Below are 19,776 nucleotides of genomic sequence, written 5' to 3'. Positions count from 1 at the left end.
GCCAGCACTGGTAGGGCCCAGAGCAGGGTGCAGGCTGGTAGGGATCTGTGGAGCCGAGCTGGACTACACCAGTAGGGAGAGGGGGGAGCTGGCCTGGCTCCACAGAGCTGGCCGGGACCCCTGTACTCCTGCCGCCCTGCTCTGGGCCCCACCGGCACTGGTCCTGGGACACTGGTGTGGGCCCTGTGCTCCTGCTTACTCCCAGTGCCCTGCAGCCCTGTGGTACAGGTGGGGGGGCAGTGCACAGCCTTGATCCCACGCTCACCGGCAGGTAATGAGCTGTTGCTGAGTGCAGGGGGGGGAAAGCGGCCCCTTACCCGCCCCGTGGCCGACACTCCCTGCTGCAGCCACTCGTAGTCTGCACAGGGCTGTCCCGAGCAGGCACAGGCAGCCCCACATGGGCTGTGAGTTGGTGCAGCGCGGGGCACCAGCCACAGGGTAGGTGAAGGGCCACTTTTCATGCACTCAGCACCAGCTTGTAACCTGCCCCCGCAGCCAGCCTGGGCTCTGGGCTCACCTGCTGGGGCTGTGCTGCTGTGGCAGCAGCTGCGGCCCCCGCCACTTGCTGCGCCAGGCAATGTTTTGCCACCACCATCTCTGGGCTGCCCAGCGCATGAGCTCTGGGTGGGCAGCAGCAGCAGCAAACACTGCCCAGCATGGCAAGCAGGGTGGGGGAGCCGCAGCTGCTGCTGCAGCAGCACAGCCCCAACAGGCAAGCCCAGAGCTGGCATGGGGCCTAGACTGGCAGCAGGGCCGGGTTACAAGCTGTGCTGGGTGCAGGAAAAGTGGATATCCTTGCCCACCCTGTGAACCAAGGACAGATCAATATTAATTTTCTAAATTTCTTAGGGGCCCCGTGGGCTGGATAGAATGGCTTTGTGGGCTGGATGCGGCCCATGGGCCGTATTGTGCCCACCCCTTTAACAGATGAAGCAAGGAGGGTGTTCTGCTTCCTTCTTTTTATCTAATAACCTAATGCAGTGTTTTTCACCCAGGATGCTGTGGCACCCTAGGGTGCCTTGAGATTTTTCTAAAGGTGCTGCAGGATGCCTAAAAAAAAATGGAGAAACTGGCCTAGTGGCTAGTTTGTTTATCCAGGTCGTAGGAGACCCAAGTTTAAATTCCTGCTTTGTTTGAAAGAATCTGAAAACACATTTCTCACTTCTCAGGGGAGTCACTCTTGGTCTGTTGATATTGATTCACTTGTATGAAGTACCAGTACTTTGGAGCAGAGACTGTAACCCAGATGTTTCTTCATAACTTCATTCATCACTAGGGTTTAGTATCATGCATGCTTATCTCTTACCCTCTGGCCATGTGAGTATTTAAACTGTATGCCAACTAAAAGAGCTTTCATGACTAGAGAGAGGTAGTTAGTTAGTTGTCCAAAGTTAGGCAGAAGGGAGGGCAGGATGGCACCTTAAAGACTAACTCATTCAGAGAGTTAGTCTTTAAGGTGTCATCCTGTCCTACCTTCTGCTTTAAAAGAGCCTCACCAGGATTTATGATAAACAACTTGCCAGAAAATCCCTATGGGAGAGAGGGTGATCTGCAGGGAAATGTCAGTTCAAATTCCATTGGATGGACAAAAGACTTGAACCTGGGACTCAGAGAGAGTGCATAAATCCACAACTGTTGAGCAAAGGGGGGGGGGGGATGAATTAGGAAAACCACCCTCTCCATTGTTGCTTTTCCCTTATATTTTCCCCTCCCCATTTCTGCGAATAATGCCCAAGTCCCTTCATGTCTGTTGCTCTGCTTTTATTAAACAGTTTTGTACTGAAAATGAAGTGTTTCATTTATCTAAAACAAAAATATTGCAAGTCTTCCTTTTCTCAAAGAAAAGAATAATTTGTGGTTGTTCCAAAATGAAGTTTAATTTTTTGTTTGCTGCAAAAATTGTCAAATAGATGTGTTATTGGGAGATAATCCCAGTTATGGTTACTTGTAGTTATGGTGTTACTGTAGTAGGCTGAAAACTAATTACTTAGTAGAAGAAGATAAATTGTGGAGTGAGAGCAATTAATATGTTTGGGGAAATAAGACCATTGAGAAGAGGCTCACCTGGCTGGCTGGGTGTGCTTGTACTGAAGGAGGATATTACTGAGAGATGCAGGGATATTGTAGCCATCAGTTACTACTGAGGAGCCCAGGTCAGAATAAGAACATGAGCCAGTGTCAGCAAAGCAACTTTAGAATTAACTAGGACAGTGGAGGAAAGGTTACAGAATTGTTGTCACTTAGACTAGATTGAACATTTTTGTCAGATTGTTTAGTAAATACTTGAAGTCAGTCTTGCCACAGCACAAGGTCAGGATTGCACGATTCCACCAACAGATGTCTTCCAGCAAAAGATTTTATGTATTGGGCAGATGAAGATTTGTCTGTTTCAGTAATACTATTTTTTGCTCTGTTGAATATCCTGTGTGTCATCATACTGAGCAGCATAGCAGCAGCAGTTATGTTGAAATCTCTTCCTTACAAGAAATGTGTACAATTATTTGTAATCCTAATAAGGAGGCAATCAGGGAGAAATGCAGGCAAGGCCAGATCAGTCTGAGTCATGAAGAAGCTGCGGTGCTTACAAAATGCCGCAGTAGAGATTATTGTGAAGACTTTTTGTCTGTCTACTCCTGTATATTTTCCAAGCCATTCAGTCAATTGTCTGAATTTGGGATCACTAGATGTACTTGTGTGTGTTTCCTTTTAGAGATGTTAACTATTCTAAGGAAGTTTTTTCTTTGATACAGCAAATTTATACTAACTTCTGCAACTAAAGGCACTGCTGTTAATTTCCTATTATCTTTTTTCATGTCTCGAATGACTTTCTTTACGGGACTTTTGTCTTGCCAAGTTGCCTGCTTATAGTATGACCTGGCTGAAGGAACTCGTCTGATTTAGATTAGAGAGCGAAGGGTGGGATCTGTTATGTGGGATCTGATAACAGTCTTCGAATACCTGAAAGGCAATTATACAGAGGATGGAGGTAGACTATTCTCTGAGGTTGTAGGGGACAGGACTAGGAGCAGTGGCCTCAAGCTACAGTAGAGGAAATTTTTGTTGGAAATTAGAAGGAAGTATTTTACTTTGAGGGTGAGCAAGTGTTGGAATAGGCTACCTAGAGAAGTTGAAAATGTCCAGGAAAGAAGATTCCACAGAGCAGATTAAACTGATACCTGACATGGATGGTTTTAGCCAGGGATGCTCCTGCCATGAGCAGCAGGCTGAACTAAATCACCTCATGAAGTCACTTTCAGCCCTACTCTCCTATGATCCTGTGATCCTAAGTGTCAGCGGTGAACCCAAATTTGAAAGTGAAATTTGAATTGATGTAGCATAAATGACTTGCTCCAGGTTAGAAAGGAAGTCTGTGGCAGGGTAGGGATTTAGACCCAGGTCTCAAGTCCTAGGATGATTTGGGTACTAGTCTGTTATTTTAATAGATTTGTGTCCAAGGTAATGGAGGCTTGTACCTCAATTCAGGAGAGCATTTTAAATTCTGTGGCAACGGGTAAATAGGGATGGACTTTGCTATACATAAACAGCCGGTACTAATCATCTTAGATTTGATGGCTATGAAGACTACCTGTGTTCAGCCCTAGTTTGTTAGAAATATAAACATCCTACTTCAAGATTTCTAGATCTGATAAAAGGAGAGCTAAAAGCTATTTGTGTGGACCAGTGTCACGAGGAGGTAGTAAGAAGAAAGAATGAGAAGCTCTTTTATTTGTGTAAATGGTCAGTATAAAATTACTCCAAGCAAGGGAGAAATTTCTTTTAAGCATAATTAATAAGTACTGGGCCTTGTTAATGCTCTCTGTGTATGACTGCCATGTAAAGAAAAACAGCTGTCATTGCAAAAAAATATTTTGTGCATCAAATGAATGGCATATCCAAAGCAACATGGAAAACTAAATTATGGATTGGCCTAGGGATGGCGTCTCACCATTCCACTCTGGGAACTGCTCTATAGGGGCACTTATTCCACACTTCGGACATTTTATACGAAGTTTTTCAGTATTGTGTTTTCATCAATCCCTCCAGAATCTGGGAAATTAAGTAGTCTCAGCTTAATTTGTTATTTTAAAAATGAGAGTCTTCATACCTTTGGCTGTAAAAGCAAGTTTGGAAATATGACCTAAGAGTACCTTTAAAGGCTCAGAAATGCTCAACTAAAAATAAACCATTTTTAAAAATCTCTTTTCTTTCTTTTTTTAAAAAAGTAAGAAAATTCTTATTGTTAGAAGGCTAGATTTTATTATCTTTGAAAGCTTAGGGCTAGCAGTGCTACAAGAAACAAAATCGTGCTCGTTTAGGTTTTGGACTTCGTGCAGAAGGAATTCAGTGAATGTCAAGCCCCGTAAAACCATGAGACTGGTTTAAAAATCAGGAGTCTTTAAAAATAATATACTTGGAATTCCTGATAGGAGCTCTTGAGCTTTTAGGTTTCATGTTTTCAGGCTCATTTCTGCAAGTTAATTTTTTAAATGAAAACCGAGATTCTAGTGTGTTCATATAACTCCAGGACCCAGAGCTTTAAGAAAGACTCTGTATGGCACTAAAACCATAATAGCAGTTTCAGAGTTGGCAACACTGTCCATGGGGTTTCCCTACTGATTAAATGGAGCAAGGAGATATGGAGAACAGAGAGCAATGGGAACAAATAACAGGAGGCTGCATCCGACCTACATGTCGGGCAATTAGCTTAATCCTCATGGACATCCATGCAGGTTTCACTCGCTCAGGTAATAGTATAAGTAGTGCTTTCATGAATGCTAAATTCATACAAGTTATTGCCATATACTAAGTTATTGTGAATGGCAGATCACTGAAAAATTGCAGTGTTCTGCCTTTCATACCCACATCAGTTATGCTCTCATGGGAAAAATAAGACCAAAAAAATGTGATAGACCATCTAGTCCTGCTTTGGGGAGGATCATCATCGTCTAGACCATCCCAGACAAATGTCTCTAATCTGCCCTTAAAGCTATAACCTCTCAAGGTAATGTGCTGTAATGCGTGATCACCTTCATAGTTAGGTGATCCAACCTAATAGGTAACCTAAAACTTCTTTGTTGCAATATAAGCTTGCTACTACTTGTTTTATCTTCAGTGGATGTTTGTCTTCAATGGAGAACAATTGATCACCATCATCTTTATAAGAGCCCTTTATGTATTTGTAGCCTGTTATTAAATACCTTAAGTGTGCTTTTCGCAAGATTACAGAAACTCAGTTCTTCCAACCCTTCTCCATATGTCATGTTTTTTAGACTTGTCATTTTTGTTGCTGTTCTGAACTTGCTCCAATTTGTCTATCTTGAAGTGCAAAGCCCACAACTTGGATGAAGTACTTCAGGGGAGGCATTGCCTGTGCTGAACACAGGAAGAATCGCATCCTGTGAACTGCATACAACACTTCTATTAGTAAATCTCAATATTACTTTTTTGTAATATTACACTGTTGATTTATTCAGCTGGTGACCCAGTATAATCTCCAGATTCTTTTCTGCGGTACTGCAGCCTAGTCAGCACTTCCCCATTTTGTATTTATGTACGGCCAGTCCTTGGACTTACAACACAATTGGTGTCTGAAACCACATATTAAGCTGAAACGTTGTAACTTGGAATCATTTTCCCACAGGAAACAATGTTATAAATTGGGGATTGGTTCCTGAACCAAGGCCTGATTACCCTATGTTCACCAAAAATAACCCAGAATTTTGTACTCAATCAATTATAGATGAGTAATATAGCTACATTAATGTATTTATATTGTAAAGAGCAATCATATTGATTTGGAAGGACTTCTTTGAGGAGACTTTGCTGAACTTTTTGAAGGTTCTTGGCTGGAGTCTTCTCAGGAGTCTTGGCTGCAGGTTTTTGCTTTCTTAAAGAAAGTGTCCAAGCAAGTTTGGACAGATATTTTCCAGGGAGATGGGTGACGCAGCGAACTTGTCAAATCAACTGTTGTAAAGTCAAAACTGACATCAGAGTTGAAACAGGGTGTCAATTTACAAATGTTGTAAGTGCAAAATGTTGTAACTGAAGGACCACCTGTATTTGAATACTCCTTCCTTACTACTTAGCATAGTAATTTGCACTTACCTTTACTGAATTTCACCCAATTTATTTTAGGCCATTTTTCCATTTTGAATCCTAATCCTGCCCTTAAATAAGTATGTATATTTATCTTCAAATCATTAATAAAGATATTGAACAGGACTAGACCCAGGATAAAATGCTTGGGGAAATCCTACCTGATACCTCCTCCTGGTTTGACACTGAGGCATTGCTTACTATTCTTTGAACATGATCATCTAATCATTTATACATCCACCGTACAGTAGCATCATCTAAATTATAGATCCTTGGCCTACTAATCAGAATGTTATGGGAGAGATATCAAACTGAGATATATGTCACATCCATGGCTCCCCCCTTTATCCACAAGGCTTGTTACCCTGTTATAGAAAGAAATTAGGTTGGTTAGGCATGGCTTGCTCTTGACTGTTACTTATCATTTTATCTTTTATGTGTTCATGATATGTTCCAGTATCTATCTGTGTATCAATATCAGACTGACAAGTCTGTAATTCCCTGCATTCTCCTTTTTACCCTTTATCATAGAATCACAGAAGATTAGGGTTGAAAGGGACCTCAGGAAATTATCTAGTCCAAAACCCTGCTAAAAACAGGGCTGTCCGCAACTGTATCATCCCAACTAAGCTTTTGTCTAGTCAGGTCTTAAAAAACTCTAAGGATGGAGATTCCACAACCTCTCTGGGTAACTGGTTTAAAATAAACCTGGTTGAATATAGTATCAGATTTAACTGATTTGGGTGAAACCAGTTTATGAAACTTCTGTTCCAGACTTCTTCCTGGTTCAAGTTAGATTACAGTCTCCCAGCAAGCTTTCCATCCCTGTGCTGTCTGCTCCAGCAGAGAAGGGTTGGGCGGGGGGTGTCATTGGGTATCTGCAGATGTCATTCCTCTTGTTGCTCTGGCTGCACAGTTAAAGCAACTGGTGTTTCTAGGCTCCCTGTCTCTGGATTCCCCTTCCCTGTCCCAAGAGTTGGGGCCGTGCAGTCTGGTGCAGCTTGCAGTGCTGGGAAGACACGTGACTGAAACTTGGAGCGCTTAAGAGGCATAGTGCAGTGGAGGAGCCTATGCCAGGGAGCTGAGAGTGAGGTGGGGTATGCAGTAGAGGAAGTGGAGGTGGGAAGCAGCAAGGGGGAGGACCAGAACACACTGCAGTGGAATGACAGTGGGGCAGGGGGGCACTTTGGCATTCAGTGCAGTGGGGAAGCATGGTGCAGAGGAACAGGCACCAAAGCACACAGTGAAGTGGGGAGGGAGGCAAGTGGTGTGCAGCCCCTGTAGCCCACTGCCCTTGCTAGTCTGGCCCAGTTGTGGCATGGGGTGCATGCTGTGTGGCCCCCAGCTGCTTAGAAATCAGATGGCTATGTAGTAGGGCAGTGTTACTTGGACCATGGCTTCTGAGTCATGAGTGTTTCTTTATTAAATCCAGCTCTTAACGGAAAATATTATCAACTCCTTTTCTTTTGCACTGTGTATTGGACATGCCTTTCCTGCACTCATGAATAACATTGTACATGCACTATCTGCTTTTATCAGTCATTCCTGCTGTGCTGTGCAAATGTTAACTACCACACTAGCTTTTTTTAATCTTTTGAACTGGAATGTTTGTAGTTCATCTAGGGGCTTGTTCTGGCTTATTGGTTGACACTGGCTCACGTAGCCTCAGATCTCGTATGACTCAGTGTTGCGGCACTAGAACTGCACCTAGCCTGTTACAATGCTTAGAGAGTGAATCTTTGCTGATAGTCCCAGTTTCTTCTGGCAGACTGTTCATTCTTCTGTTATATTCCCTAAGAGACGAGTAAGATTCAGCAGGAGAGACAGATAAGGGACTAAGAATATGGGGGGTCCCTGAGTGGATCCCTAAAACGGGGAACCTTTGCCCGTTACTGAAGGAATGCATCAGGGCCAGCAGGATTGGCAAGGGCCTTTTAAGAACAGGGTCTTTGTGGCCCAGGGAAAAGGCAGTGGCAAGGGCCTTCAGGGAGAAGCCCCAGGTGGCAGAGGGAGAGGGGAAGGGATAAGGTCCATGCAACAGCCACTCCTCTGGCCTGGGGAGTGGTTACATGTTGAGGGGTTTGCAGCCAAAGGGCAGGCAGATGGCAGAGCTGAGACTAATGAGCAGCCTCTGTGCTTAGACCAGACAATAGGCTATGCCAGGGACAGGCAATTATTTTGGGCGGAGGGCCGCTTACTGAGTTTTGGCAAGTGATCAAGAGCCATGTGCCAGGAAGAGAGGGGCAGGTGCGTATTAATTTTCTAAATTTTTTAGGGGCCCCACAGGCTGGATAGAATGGCCTGGTAGGTTGCATCCAGCTGGCAGGGTGCATTTTGCCCACCCCTGGGTTATGCTGACCCATAACTAGGGAGGAGGCAGGACTCCCAGGTGCACCACAGTAGTGCCCAAAACTAGTAAGGGGGACCATGGTTGGTAAGGACCAAAAGGGTTTTTTTTTCCCCCCCCTTTCTTTTTTGACAAAGCCATGGGATCCAGAAGGGATAAAGGATATCAGTTTGTGTTGGGTTTGTTTGTGACTGCCTGGAGGAGGGGGGTATTTTAGTTTGAAGTGGTTGCTTGCATTTTGTTTCTATTTGACTGGAGGACGGGGAGTGGTGTGAGGACCCCCAGGCATGAAGCTTAATTCCCAGCCATGCCATGGGCACCAAGAAACCAAGGCCTGACTAAGTGGGCCTAACGCTGAAGGTAGCAGCTAGATAAAGTAAGCTTGGACCAAGAGGGTCAGGGCCCGGACAAGTATAAAAAAGGTGGAGCTAAATGACCCAAGGGAACCCTGCTCTAAGGCTCAGGACACCTCCTTTGTACCTGATGGTTCCACCAAGGCATCGAGGTGTGGCAGCCGGCAAGACGCAGGGCAGTGGTTCAGCAGAGCTAGAGTGGGAACAGGTTAGCTAGCCACTTAGTGTTACAACCTCCTGGCAGGGCTAGTTCTGCCCCAATCTCCAAGCAATGTAGTGCAAAATTGGTAAAGGGTGAGAGAGGAGAAGCCACCTTCCTGTAAGTCTATCAGCCAGCGACCTTGCTTGGAGGAAATAAGAGGATATTCCCTATCCACACATCTACTTTGCAGGAGGGCATAGGAGAGGATGCATCTCACTTACATAAATTTAAATTGCATTGTGGGTAAAGTTTCCCTTAAGAATACCCTGGATTCTAAGACTTAATTAATGTATATTAGGTTATGATACTCTTTCCCATTAAGTTTTTTTTCAGCACTGAGCAAGTACCCTTGAGACATGTCTAGTCAGTAAAAGTGGAGGTTCTGGGTTATGCTGCAGCAGATATGCCTCTTAGCAAGACTGCTATGTGCAGTTATTCAAATTAAGGCTCACTTTCTCATTTGTCAGCCTAATGTGATTCTTGATTTCAGTCATAACTTCAGGTTTGCCTACAAACATGGAAACTGGTTGTGTATTGTGTGGTAGAGATAATAGATCCAAAGCCAAAATATGGACAACAGTGATTGTCCGATCGGTGGCCAACATCCATGTCTTCACTGTACACAGAATAAGATGACAGCAGTAAAGGTGAACAGAGGAAGGAATGGAATAATGTGGTATATGCTTCACCTGGTCCGTTTCTCTTCTTGCCAACAAATTTGACCACTGTTGTGGGCAGATTTCCTGCACCTGTTTTGTTCAGTTGTCTGTCTGTTTATATGTTGGCTCTACATTTCAAATTTTAAAGAACATTTTTACTATTTAAAAATTTAGTATCCTTGGGGACATGCAACCTTTAGTTGGTATTCATACAGCTTAATAATGTGAAGTATGTTTTACTTTTCTATTTAGGGGCTCTTGAAATCTCCATTCCTTCTATGGACAACATCACTATTACAATTAAACCCAGGTCTTCTACTTCACAACCTTGTAGAATGTGTATCTCACGTACTTCCTGTGTAACTGAACTCAAGATAATATCTGGGCAAAAAAAACAATTTCATTTCAACTGTTTAACACCAGAAAAATATTTTGTCATGGAAATCCAGAGGAGTATAGGTAAGACTTGCTTTAAATTTTCACATTTTACAAGTTTTAGTCTTCTGATAGTTCACAAGTGTCCAGTTCCTAATGCTGCATAAGTACATCTCTGCTTTAATACTGTTGAAGTATCAACCAAGGACTGAGTTGGGGAGAAATCCTTTGGAATTGATAACTAGAATATGTCTTCTGAAGTCTAGAAATGACAGAATGTGTACACACAGTTTTGTATAATTTTAGCCCACAGTGTAAAATAATAGCTCACTTCTAAGGTTTAAAAACATTTCAGAAAGAGTTAAGATAAATTATGCACAATTTCTTTTTTCTTTTTTTTAAAACAATTTTAAAAGTTCATCATGGGAAATTATGTATCTGGATATCACCTTTTGATTTCAGCAGGGGTCTGCAGTAGCAGCTCTGGTTTAGTATAGGTTGCACTGTGTGTGACTATACAATGTGGAAATATTTGGGAGCAATTGCCCCAATGTTTGTTTATAATGAATAAACTTTCATAAGGATATGTTGGCTTGTACCCTTGAATAAATAAAGGTCAATGCTATTAAGACCGCAGCAATTTCAATTAATACCCTATAACTAGGTATAGCAATTGACAAATTAGGCTGTCACCTATGAAAGCTTATCTCAACCAGTCTCCAAGATGTTGCCCTGCCCTGCCTAATTTCAGTCTAACACTGCTAACTACCTCATTAACCTGGTACTTGGTGTGCACATACTTAATTCAGCTATTGAAAGAGCATGACATATAATAGTAATTCTTATTGCAACAGACTTGTAGCTACCTGTAGAGCACACATGAGCTTCTCAGAACCTTGTAGTGACAAAGGGGGGCAGGATTCTTTCCCTCATGGTCCAAAAGTACATGGCAGTTTCTAGCCTTGGCAAATCATAACTAATCCTAAACTGTTAGCAGTATTAAACACAGCTACCAGTCTAGTATTAAATATTGCTCTTTCAGTCCTTGGGGCAATGTACATATAATACATTATTTTGGTTGGGAAGTCGAGGATTTGGGAGATAGGAAGAGGCATGTTTAAGGTTGCCAGTACAACTCTAATTTATCACCTTGCAAACATGTACTGTTTCTACAGTCTCAAATGATCTGATCACATTTTTTTTCTAGTATCCCTGCCTCAGTGCAGAGAAGGTAAATTATGTTCAATTTAATGAGAAACTCGTAAGACTTTTTTATTTATCTTTGTTCTATGCCAAAGTGATATTCAAACTGTCTTCTCAGAAGACAGAATTATTAATTTCCTCACTGGCTTTTTTCTGTTCTGTTCATTGGAATTATTAGCCAAGTGATTCACAAGTGTTAATTAATTTATTTTAAGAGCACCTTTGTCAGATATGAGTGTGATAGTAGCTCCTTGTTACAGATGGAAAGTCAAGGCACAGACAGATCAAAGATGACTACTGTTTTACATGTGATTATATAATTACAAAGTGTATCACAGTGTATGGGCAAAAAGCAGATGAATTAAGGGTGTAACTTTTAATTCCTTTGTGCACTAGACTTCACAACTTTAATGATTTTAACATCATTTTTGTGGGTTATTTCTGAGGCTTTTGGAAAAGCATACTAAAAAAAAAAATACAGACTTCTTCCACTTCAAAAACTAGGGTTCTTGTTTGGACTAATAGACTACCATCTTCTGTGGGGACCAGCACTCAGGAGGACTGACACACATGCTTTGTCATGGGTTTTCCAGGTGTTTTCTGATAGAGGACAAATGGATCTTTGAGCCATTGCATTACATTACTTCAGTGTAGTGCAAGTAGTATAAACAACTGTCACACCAGGTCCTGGGTGCCCAGGTCTGGGGCCACTTGGGAATTGAGGTGCCAACTGGGGTCAGAAAGAATGAGCAGATTCCAGGGAAGAGCTGAGTCAGGGAGCCAGGAGAGCCAGAACAGGGTCTAGGAACAGGCCAAGACGGGAAGCCGGGAGATTGGGCAGTCAGAGAGCAAGTTGGGTCAAGAAGCCAGGAGATCAAGTAGAGAGTAGAGTCAGAGCACAAGCCAGAGGGAACATGTTGAGGCCTGTTGCTCAGATACTTCTTGTTCTGGATCAGGGGTTTATTTGGGGAAACTGGGAGATCAGCTGACTCCAGTGCCAGTGTGTGGGCAAAGGGCTAGGTCCTGCTGGAGGCTTCAGGACAGCCTTGACCAGCCTGGGTGATCAGCTGTAGGGCGGTAGGCCAGGATGAGCAGCTGTGCTTGTCTGTCCAAGGCCCCAGTTTTGAAGCTGTGGCTTAACACCAGCCCATATTGGGCAGTGCCCTTCTAGAGTGTTGACAGGTGTTCATTTAATGGTGCTATAGTATCTGTTCCCCAATTGCAAGAGACATGATTATTAGCATTGGGGATCAATTTGTTGCAAACCCATGGGCTTGCATAGTGGAACCCTGGAACTGGGGAGCCTCACCCCTGTCCTGAAGTCCTGGTATGCCTGGACATGTGAAAACCAAAGATGCAACTGTACTGCATCCTTGGTTTTTAAAGACTCCAGTGTACTGCAAGTGCTGCTGTGTAGGGCTCCCCAGTTGTAGGGTTCCTGTGCGTCAGGAGGTCTGAAACCTGCATATGCATCTGGGTTGCATGTGGTGGGTTTTAAAGGTCCCAGCATGGTGGTAACATGGAATTAGGGAGCCTCTCCCCAATCCCAGGCTCCCAGTGCACTGGGGCCTTTAAAACTTATATGTACTACTGAAGCAAACTGCAGGGTAAGGTGGCAATCCTGCTAAGCCAGGGACAGGCAATTATTTTGGGCCAAGGGCTGCTTACTGAGTTTTGGCAAGCTGTTGAGGGCCACATGACAGGCAGCCGGGGTAAATAAATATTAATTTTCTTAATTCTGGGGAGGGCCGTGCAAGCCGGATAGAATGGTCTGGCAGGCCTTATCCAGCCCCCAGGCTGCATTTTGCCCTGCCCTGCAGCTAAGCCCTTGTAAACCCATGAAGCTTACAGGGGCCCAGCACCTTAAAACACTTTGCCCTGTAAACCGAGAAAATCTGCCTCCTGATGAGCCTGCATCCCAGTACCAACAATCAGTGACTGGGAGATCAGGACTAGGACAGCCCCCAGGCAGGTTCCAATACTGGAAGCTGCCCAGGTCCTTATATTGACAATTAGTGGATTGTCAACATTGGGATGATGGGGTATTCCACGCATTCAATTTATGGTATAAACCAGCCACAAAGATGTCCCACAGATTTTGCTGAATACCTTTTTGGCTGGTTAGCCAGTTTATTGGCGTCTTAAATTTAATGACCATGTGGTATGTTGCTTTTTATAGCACAATTAGCATTTTAATTTCTCAGTAAACACCCTGTGCCAGGGACCACATACATCTATCTGTAATCCGTGAGTTTAGAGGCAAATGCTTCAAGCACTAGCAATCATATTGATTCTCATAGCTTTTATGTGAGTCTTGCTGTGCTTGGTATTAAAAGCCCCAGTTGCAGGAGTCACCATTCTTCACTTTCATTCAGAGAGTTTGAGCACTCAAAGTTGTGAGATGCTTGAAAATATGAACCTTAAAAAAACTCCAAAACTGGAAGGACAATAAAAAGAATCCCAAGTATATACAATTTTCAAAATTTCTTGATTTCAATCTATGCAGATGTTTGGGAGGTAGGGGGGAAAGAAGGGAGGAGAGGAGAGATGCAGCTTGACTCTTGGAGTTTTTTGAGCACTCAAGATTGTTAAGTCTGTTTCAGCTCTTTCTGAAGGACTGAAAAGAAGCATATTAAACATATCATTTCTTGTCTTAAAAAGGTTTCTGGTTTGCATTTGCTAGCTGTTAAATTAGAGACAGGATCTTGCATACTTTAATTTTGGTGTGAAAGGGCATTAAAGATAACTAGTTAAAAAGGAAAAGAAGGGGAAAACATTAAGATCCCTTCTTATCAACCTTGTATGTATTAGCTGTTTTCTGCTTGTGTACTTTAGATTGCATAACGGGCTCATGCCCCTTTGGAGATGTTCACCTTTCACCATCGGGGCTTCCTCGTCTTAACAAGACCTTCATTTGGAATGTGAAAGCCAGTAAAAAGGTTGGTCTGCAGCTGAAATTCTCTACTCCATGGTTAAGGCAGATTGGACCAACAGAGACTTGTCCAGATTTAGTCACTTACAATATCAGAAATTGTATTGACACCACCACTGTCAACATTGGAACCTTTTGCAGAAATGGCTCAGTGTCTCGGGTCAAGGTGCAGGGAGGAGTTATCATGTCTTTACAGATACCATGGAATGCAAGTCTCACCACCTCTGGCTTCAACATAGCAAACAGATCTTCCATAAAAAGTAGGTACAGTATGCTGTTTACATAATTCTGGCTGTAATCAGCCATTGTATTGAAGCTTGAGAGAGATGCATGCATGTTTTTATTTTATTTTTTTGTTCTTGTGTAACCTGAAATAGGAAAAATTCACTAAATCCACATTACCTTTTTGGTTTTATCAGTTTCAGTTTCCTATTTTATCTATGTGCCCAGATCCTAGGCAATCATACAACAGGGTGGGTTTCATTGAAATCAAATGGATTTAAATCACTGGTCAGGAAACCTTAATTTAATTTAATCGTTGTTCAATTCATCATCTTTAAAGCAACTTCGTCCTGAGAAGGAGCGCTTCTCATGGTGTTGTTCCATTCAGGCAACCAGGCCTTGCATTTCTTTGTTGTACTGTTTGCATTTTGCATGCATGCCTGTCTTACCTACAGGTGGAGGAACTTCATTAAAATATTCCCAAACAGGACCTCTTACAGCCTGGCAAGCCTGCTGCCATGACAGGTTTTCCCTTCTACCATACCATTCTTTCATTAGATCTTAAATCCATGCGGCAGCTAGACTTGGAGGCTTATCCCTCAAGACTTCTGGAATACTCTGCTCAAAATGTTTCTCTTTTGTTTCTACTGCCCTTCCCTCCTTGCATTTATCTCCAGACTCCTTCTCTTTGCCCAGATCTACCCTACCCCCAACAATCCTCTATTCACTTAACTTCTTGAAACTTTGCTTAGAGAGAAGTAAGGGTTTGACTCTGTGTACACAAACTTGCAGAGACAATAGGGCTGGTGAGTAGGTAATCAAGTCTGTTGTCTTTCATCTCTATATACTGGTGTTAACAAGGATGTTATCTCTAGACACACAAATCTACAGTTTGAGAACTGAAACTAAGCATCACAGAGAGGCTTAGACTGCACACAGAGTCCCATTTGGGAGAATATTTTTCTCTACTCTTTACTAATCTATGGTGGAGCCTCTGGGAACTCCTTAAGACTGGGCCCCTAATATAGTCCATGGCCTGTTGTGACCTGTTTATAAAACTTTTCTAAAAAGGTTGCATGAATATATTGTCTCAAGTAGTATGTAATTAGAAGTAATAATCCCTATTCCATGATGATATAGAATATGTTTTAACATACCTTAAATTTAAAACTGTCTTGATATAGGTTCATTTTGTTTAAAAGCATCTTAACAAAAATTCAAATAATACAATTAAATAAAAAAATCTGATTTAAATAAAATCTGATTTTTTTTAATTAAAGATTTTTATCCACACTGCCATACAATCATCTAAATGTTTCTAGAACTCGGCTGTACTCCTTTTCTCCATTGACCATTGTTTTCAACTTTTAGTTTTGCAATTATACCCCTAACATCTTCCCTTCCCCCTTTCCTAGCTATCCTTTTATTTTATTTTTGTAAGATGAATTGTTCTCTTCATTTCATTGTCTTCCATTCACTTTATGATTTGTAAAACTTTACAAGTCTCCATTTTGAATATTTAACAGTATTATCCAATCTATTCTTTAGGCCAACCTTTCTCAGGCTTAAAAAACTAATAAGTATTTATTAAGAATAATGATCTACGAATAGCAAGCTAATCAGAATGGGCATTTGTTCATTGGCTGTGGGTTGCGGTGTTTAAAAAATATCCTAAGTTGTTAAATTCTTTGGGTTTAAACTTCAGTTCAGGAAACTGGGAGAAGAATGCCTGGGAGGCACACAAGTCTGTCTGGTCTTGTTTGTAAAAACATTGTACAGTATCTTGTTTTATCCTGTTCAGTAATGTGAAACTTGTACAAACAAAGCATGACACATTCTGTGTGCTACTCATCCAACTCCTGATGACTATTTTCAAGGAGGAGTTCCCACTTTTTTTCTCTGAATGTCATGGTCTTTGTCAGTTCTTGTGTGCATCTACACTGGCTAGAATCACTGGTGCAGCACTACACATGGAAGCTGCAGAAAGGACAAGGTGTTGATGTCCAGCACAAGCAGAACATCCTCAATGAGTCTAGAACAGAGGTTCCCAAACTTTCTTGTTACATACTGTCTTCCAGATTTACCAGCTGCCTGCATCCCCCTGCCAGTATATGTTTTATATCTGAATCGTTTAAATGCCTATTATTATTATTATTATTATTATTATTATTATTATTATTATGAAGAAAACTAAATCCACCATTACATAATTTCCCCCACGTTACCCCTCCTCCCTCCCCCCCAGAGGTGTCTTGCATACCCCCAGGGGCATGTGTACCACAGTTTGAGAACCTGTGTCCTAGAATATCACAGTTCTCTGGCAGGTTGCTTTCTATACCTGTTATCCAGGAGATGGTTTATTGCATATGACCACCATAGCCAAAATTCAAACACCATCATGTATTTGAGGCTTGCACAAACACAATACAAATGCACAAACACAGTTGCTGGGTTTTTGGTTGTAGCCGTGTTGGTCAGTGTCTCTCAGACCAGCAGAGACTCCCTATGCCTGATGAAGGGTCACTGTGCCCGAAAGTTTGCTAAGAACATTTTTCCAGCTACTCAGTTGGTCTAATAAAAGATATCACATTTACCAAACACATATTTGAGACTTTTGCCTTGGATAACCTTGTTAAATATCTTAAATTCTGAGATTTAAGACATCCATACTGTTTTAAAAGCTATACTTAAGTTCTTCAACTATTTCGAATCTCTTCTCACCTTGTTAAGCAGCGCACATAGTACAAGTCATGCACTTCCTCCCAAAAAAAACGAAGCCAAGAACTGGAATCTTTCATCTCCAAAAATGCTGGCCTGGTTATTACAGGCGTTGATGGTGATTCTCAACCAGGGTGATCCTTTCAAGGGTATTGTGGAGTGCCTTGGTTAGGGGTGGAAACACGAGTCACAAAATGAACCCAGAGAGATTTCAAATAGGAATTCATAATGTTAAAAACATTCTGACTGATTGGTGTATCTAAATTCTTAGCAACAAAAGAATTGCGCTTTTATTTTTTCTATTGTGAAAAGATGAGGGAAAACAACAAGCTGGCATTTTCCAAGGGGCACCTGGAGTCTAAAGAGGCTAAGAACCTGCTTCCAGCTGAAAAGCATTGATTGTTTATCCTTGTTCTTTGGATCAGCCAACAGAGGGCAATGTCACCAATTTAAATATGCACTTTTTGTTTTCTTTTATAATTTAGCCTGTTGCTGAGATATTAAATAGTACTTTCAAATAAAAATATTGTTGTCCGTTATTTTGCACATTACTGTTTTCTTCACCCTGCTGCCTATCTTTCCTTTTCCCATAACAGGACTGTGCATTATTGAATCTACTTTTAAAGGAGCATCTTCTGCAACTCTGATGTCTCCAAACTATCCTCTGGGATTCCCAGAAGATGAGCTGATGACATGGCAGTTTGTTGTCCCGTCTAACCTCAGAGCAAGTGTTTTCTTCCACAACTATACCCTCTCCAACTGTGAAAGAAAAGAGGAAAGGGTGGAGTATTACTTACCTGGTTCGATCAGTAACCCAGAGGTGTTTAAACTGAGTGACACACAGCCCGCCAATATTGCTGGTGATTTCCACCTGTCGCTACAGGGCTGCGATCAAGATGCACAAAACCCTGGGATCCTTCGTTTGCTGTTTCAGGTCATTGTTCAACATCCTCAAAATGAAGAGAGTAAGTACCTATTTGACTATTTTCCTCTCTATGCTGATTTCCACCCCCTGTTTCTTACATAAACTCTTTCCTGCTTTTGGTTTAAAAATATCAGCCCCAAGTCGCAACCAGCACATTTCGAGGCAAATACTGTTTTTTGACTGGCTGCTGTAGGAATCTTTGAACTTTGGACCCTTTCTGAGTTTCAGTAACCAGGCTGCTTAGCAACCTTGCGAGGTTTCTGTTTCTGTGCTAGGTGTCAGGAGGTTTCATTGCAGCAAGGTGAACCATATTCCATACCTGCAAGAAAGGGTAAAGAGTAGTATACTGTCTCTCATGGAAAATTGGAACTGAAGCTAACAGAGCTCATTCTGTCTTTTTACTTACACACACACACACACACACACACACACACACACACACACACACACACACACATGTTTCAGCATGTGTTTTCAAATCCAGGTTTTTAAATTTTTTAAATTTAGAGTGTCACATCTTGCACTCTATGGTAAGTAAGCAACTTTTCTAACAGAGCATCCTCTCTCAAGGGTTCTGATTCAGTTATCACTAAAGCCAGTGGAAGGTTTTTCTTTGACTGAGGTTTGGTTCAGCCACTATGTCTTGTATGGTTCAGTATAGTAATCAAGGTTAGGTATATACCTAGAGTTTTATTTTCATGCTTATGAGTAAAACATTTAGGGGCCAGATCATTTTTCCACCGGTTTGGGCACCTAAGGGCGTAACTGCACGATGGCAGCCAAATACTGCAACTGGGATGGCCCTGTGTACCCCCCACCAAGCAGTTCTTGCTTGCATATTCCAGACTTGGAAATACACTGGTGAAAAGGCTTTGAGGCATCTCTGTGTAGCTGCTGTCAAGCACACCTTACTGATTTCCACTGGGCTCAGAGTGCACAATGGGGAGTACCTGGGCTGTGTGTTGGGAACAGCCCAGTCATGGCATGTTGCTGTCAGTATAGACTGAGCCCTAAGTATGCTCTTATTTCTCGTTTTTTCAAGTCCCTGTAAAATGGCTAGCATAAGAGTAGTGGTAGGGGAAGGTGGAGGGGATGTCTTTCTACTCACTGCTATTTGGTGATTTAGCTTTAAGGCTGAGAGAAAGGAGGTTACAAACTAGATGCTTTAATGGTTTTTCAGAGTCTTGGTGGAATAGGATGCTTGGATGCCTAATAGGTGGAATGGAATCTGATGCTTAGTGGGCTTTCTTTTCCTGCTGCATGTTGGTAATAGATGGGAGCCAGAAGTTGAAACTCACTACTGCATTATTAATTTCACTTTGGCCTCATAGATCAAAGGGAACTTTGACTGTCATGGGACCTGGTGACTGTCTATAAACTCACTAGGGAGGACCAGAAGGGTTTGGGAGAGACCTTGTGCCCCCTAGCATAACAAGGAATAATGGCCACAAGTTGTTGGAGGGTGGGTTTAGTTTAGACATCTGTAAGAACTACTTCACTGTCAGGGTGGCTAGGATCTGGAACCAACTTCCAAAGGAAGTGGTGCTCGCTCCTACCCTGGGGGTCTTTAAGAGGAAGCTTGATGCCTACCTAGCTGGGATCATTTGAGCGCAATTTTTTTCTCCTACCCAGGCAGGGGGTCGGACTTGAAGATCTACAAGGTCCCTTCCAACCCTACTTCTATGATTCTATGATCAAGGTCCATTCATTTGCAAATCGTTAGCAAGAATGGCAGGAAAGTAAA

The 19,776-nt window shown here is 42.3% G+C and overlaps 1 protein-coding gene across 2 annotated transcripts in view; it reads left to right on the top strand.

The window, feature by feature from the left end:
- Positions 1-19,776, top strand: part of CDCP1 (CUB domain containing protein 1) — a 155,610-nt gene that overhangs the window by 113,590 nt on the left and 22,244 nt on the right. For both annotated transcript variants that reach the window (XM_090050437.1, XM_090050436.1), the window contains exons 2-4: positions 9,910-10,116; positions 14,071-14,427; positions 17,704-18,072. In XM_090050437.1, coding sequence (XP_089906563.1) covers positions 9,936-10,116; positions 14,071-14,427; positions 17,704-18,072 — 907 coding nt within the window. In that variant the 5' untranslated portion in view covers positions 9,910-9,935. The remainder of the gene's footprint in view (positions 1-9,909; positions 10,117-14,070; positions 14,428-17,703; positions 18,073-19,776) is intronic.

Source organism: Crocodylus siamensis, chromosome 5 (assembly GCF_052110815.1).
Source record: "Crocodylus siamensis isolate JL-2025a chromosome 5, ASM5211081v1, whole genome shotgun sequence".
NCBI classification, from domain to species: domain Eukaryota; kingdom Metazoa; phylum Chordata; order Crocodylia; family Crocodylidae; genus Crocodylus; species Crocodylus siamensis.
The sequence above is the reverse complement of the archived record's forward strand: the minus strand, read 5'-3'. Positions and strand labels throughout refer to the sequence as shown.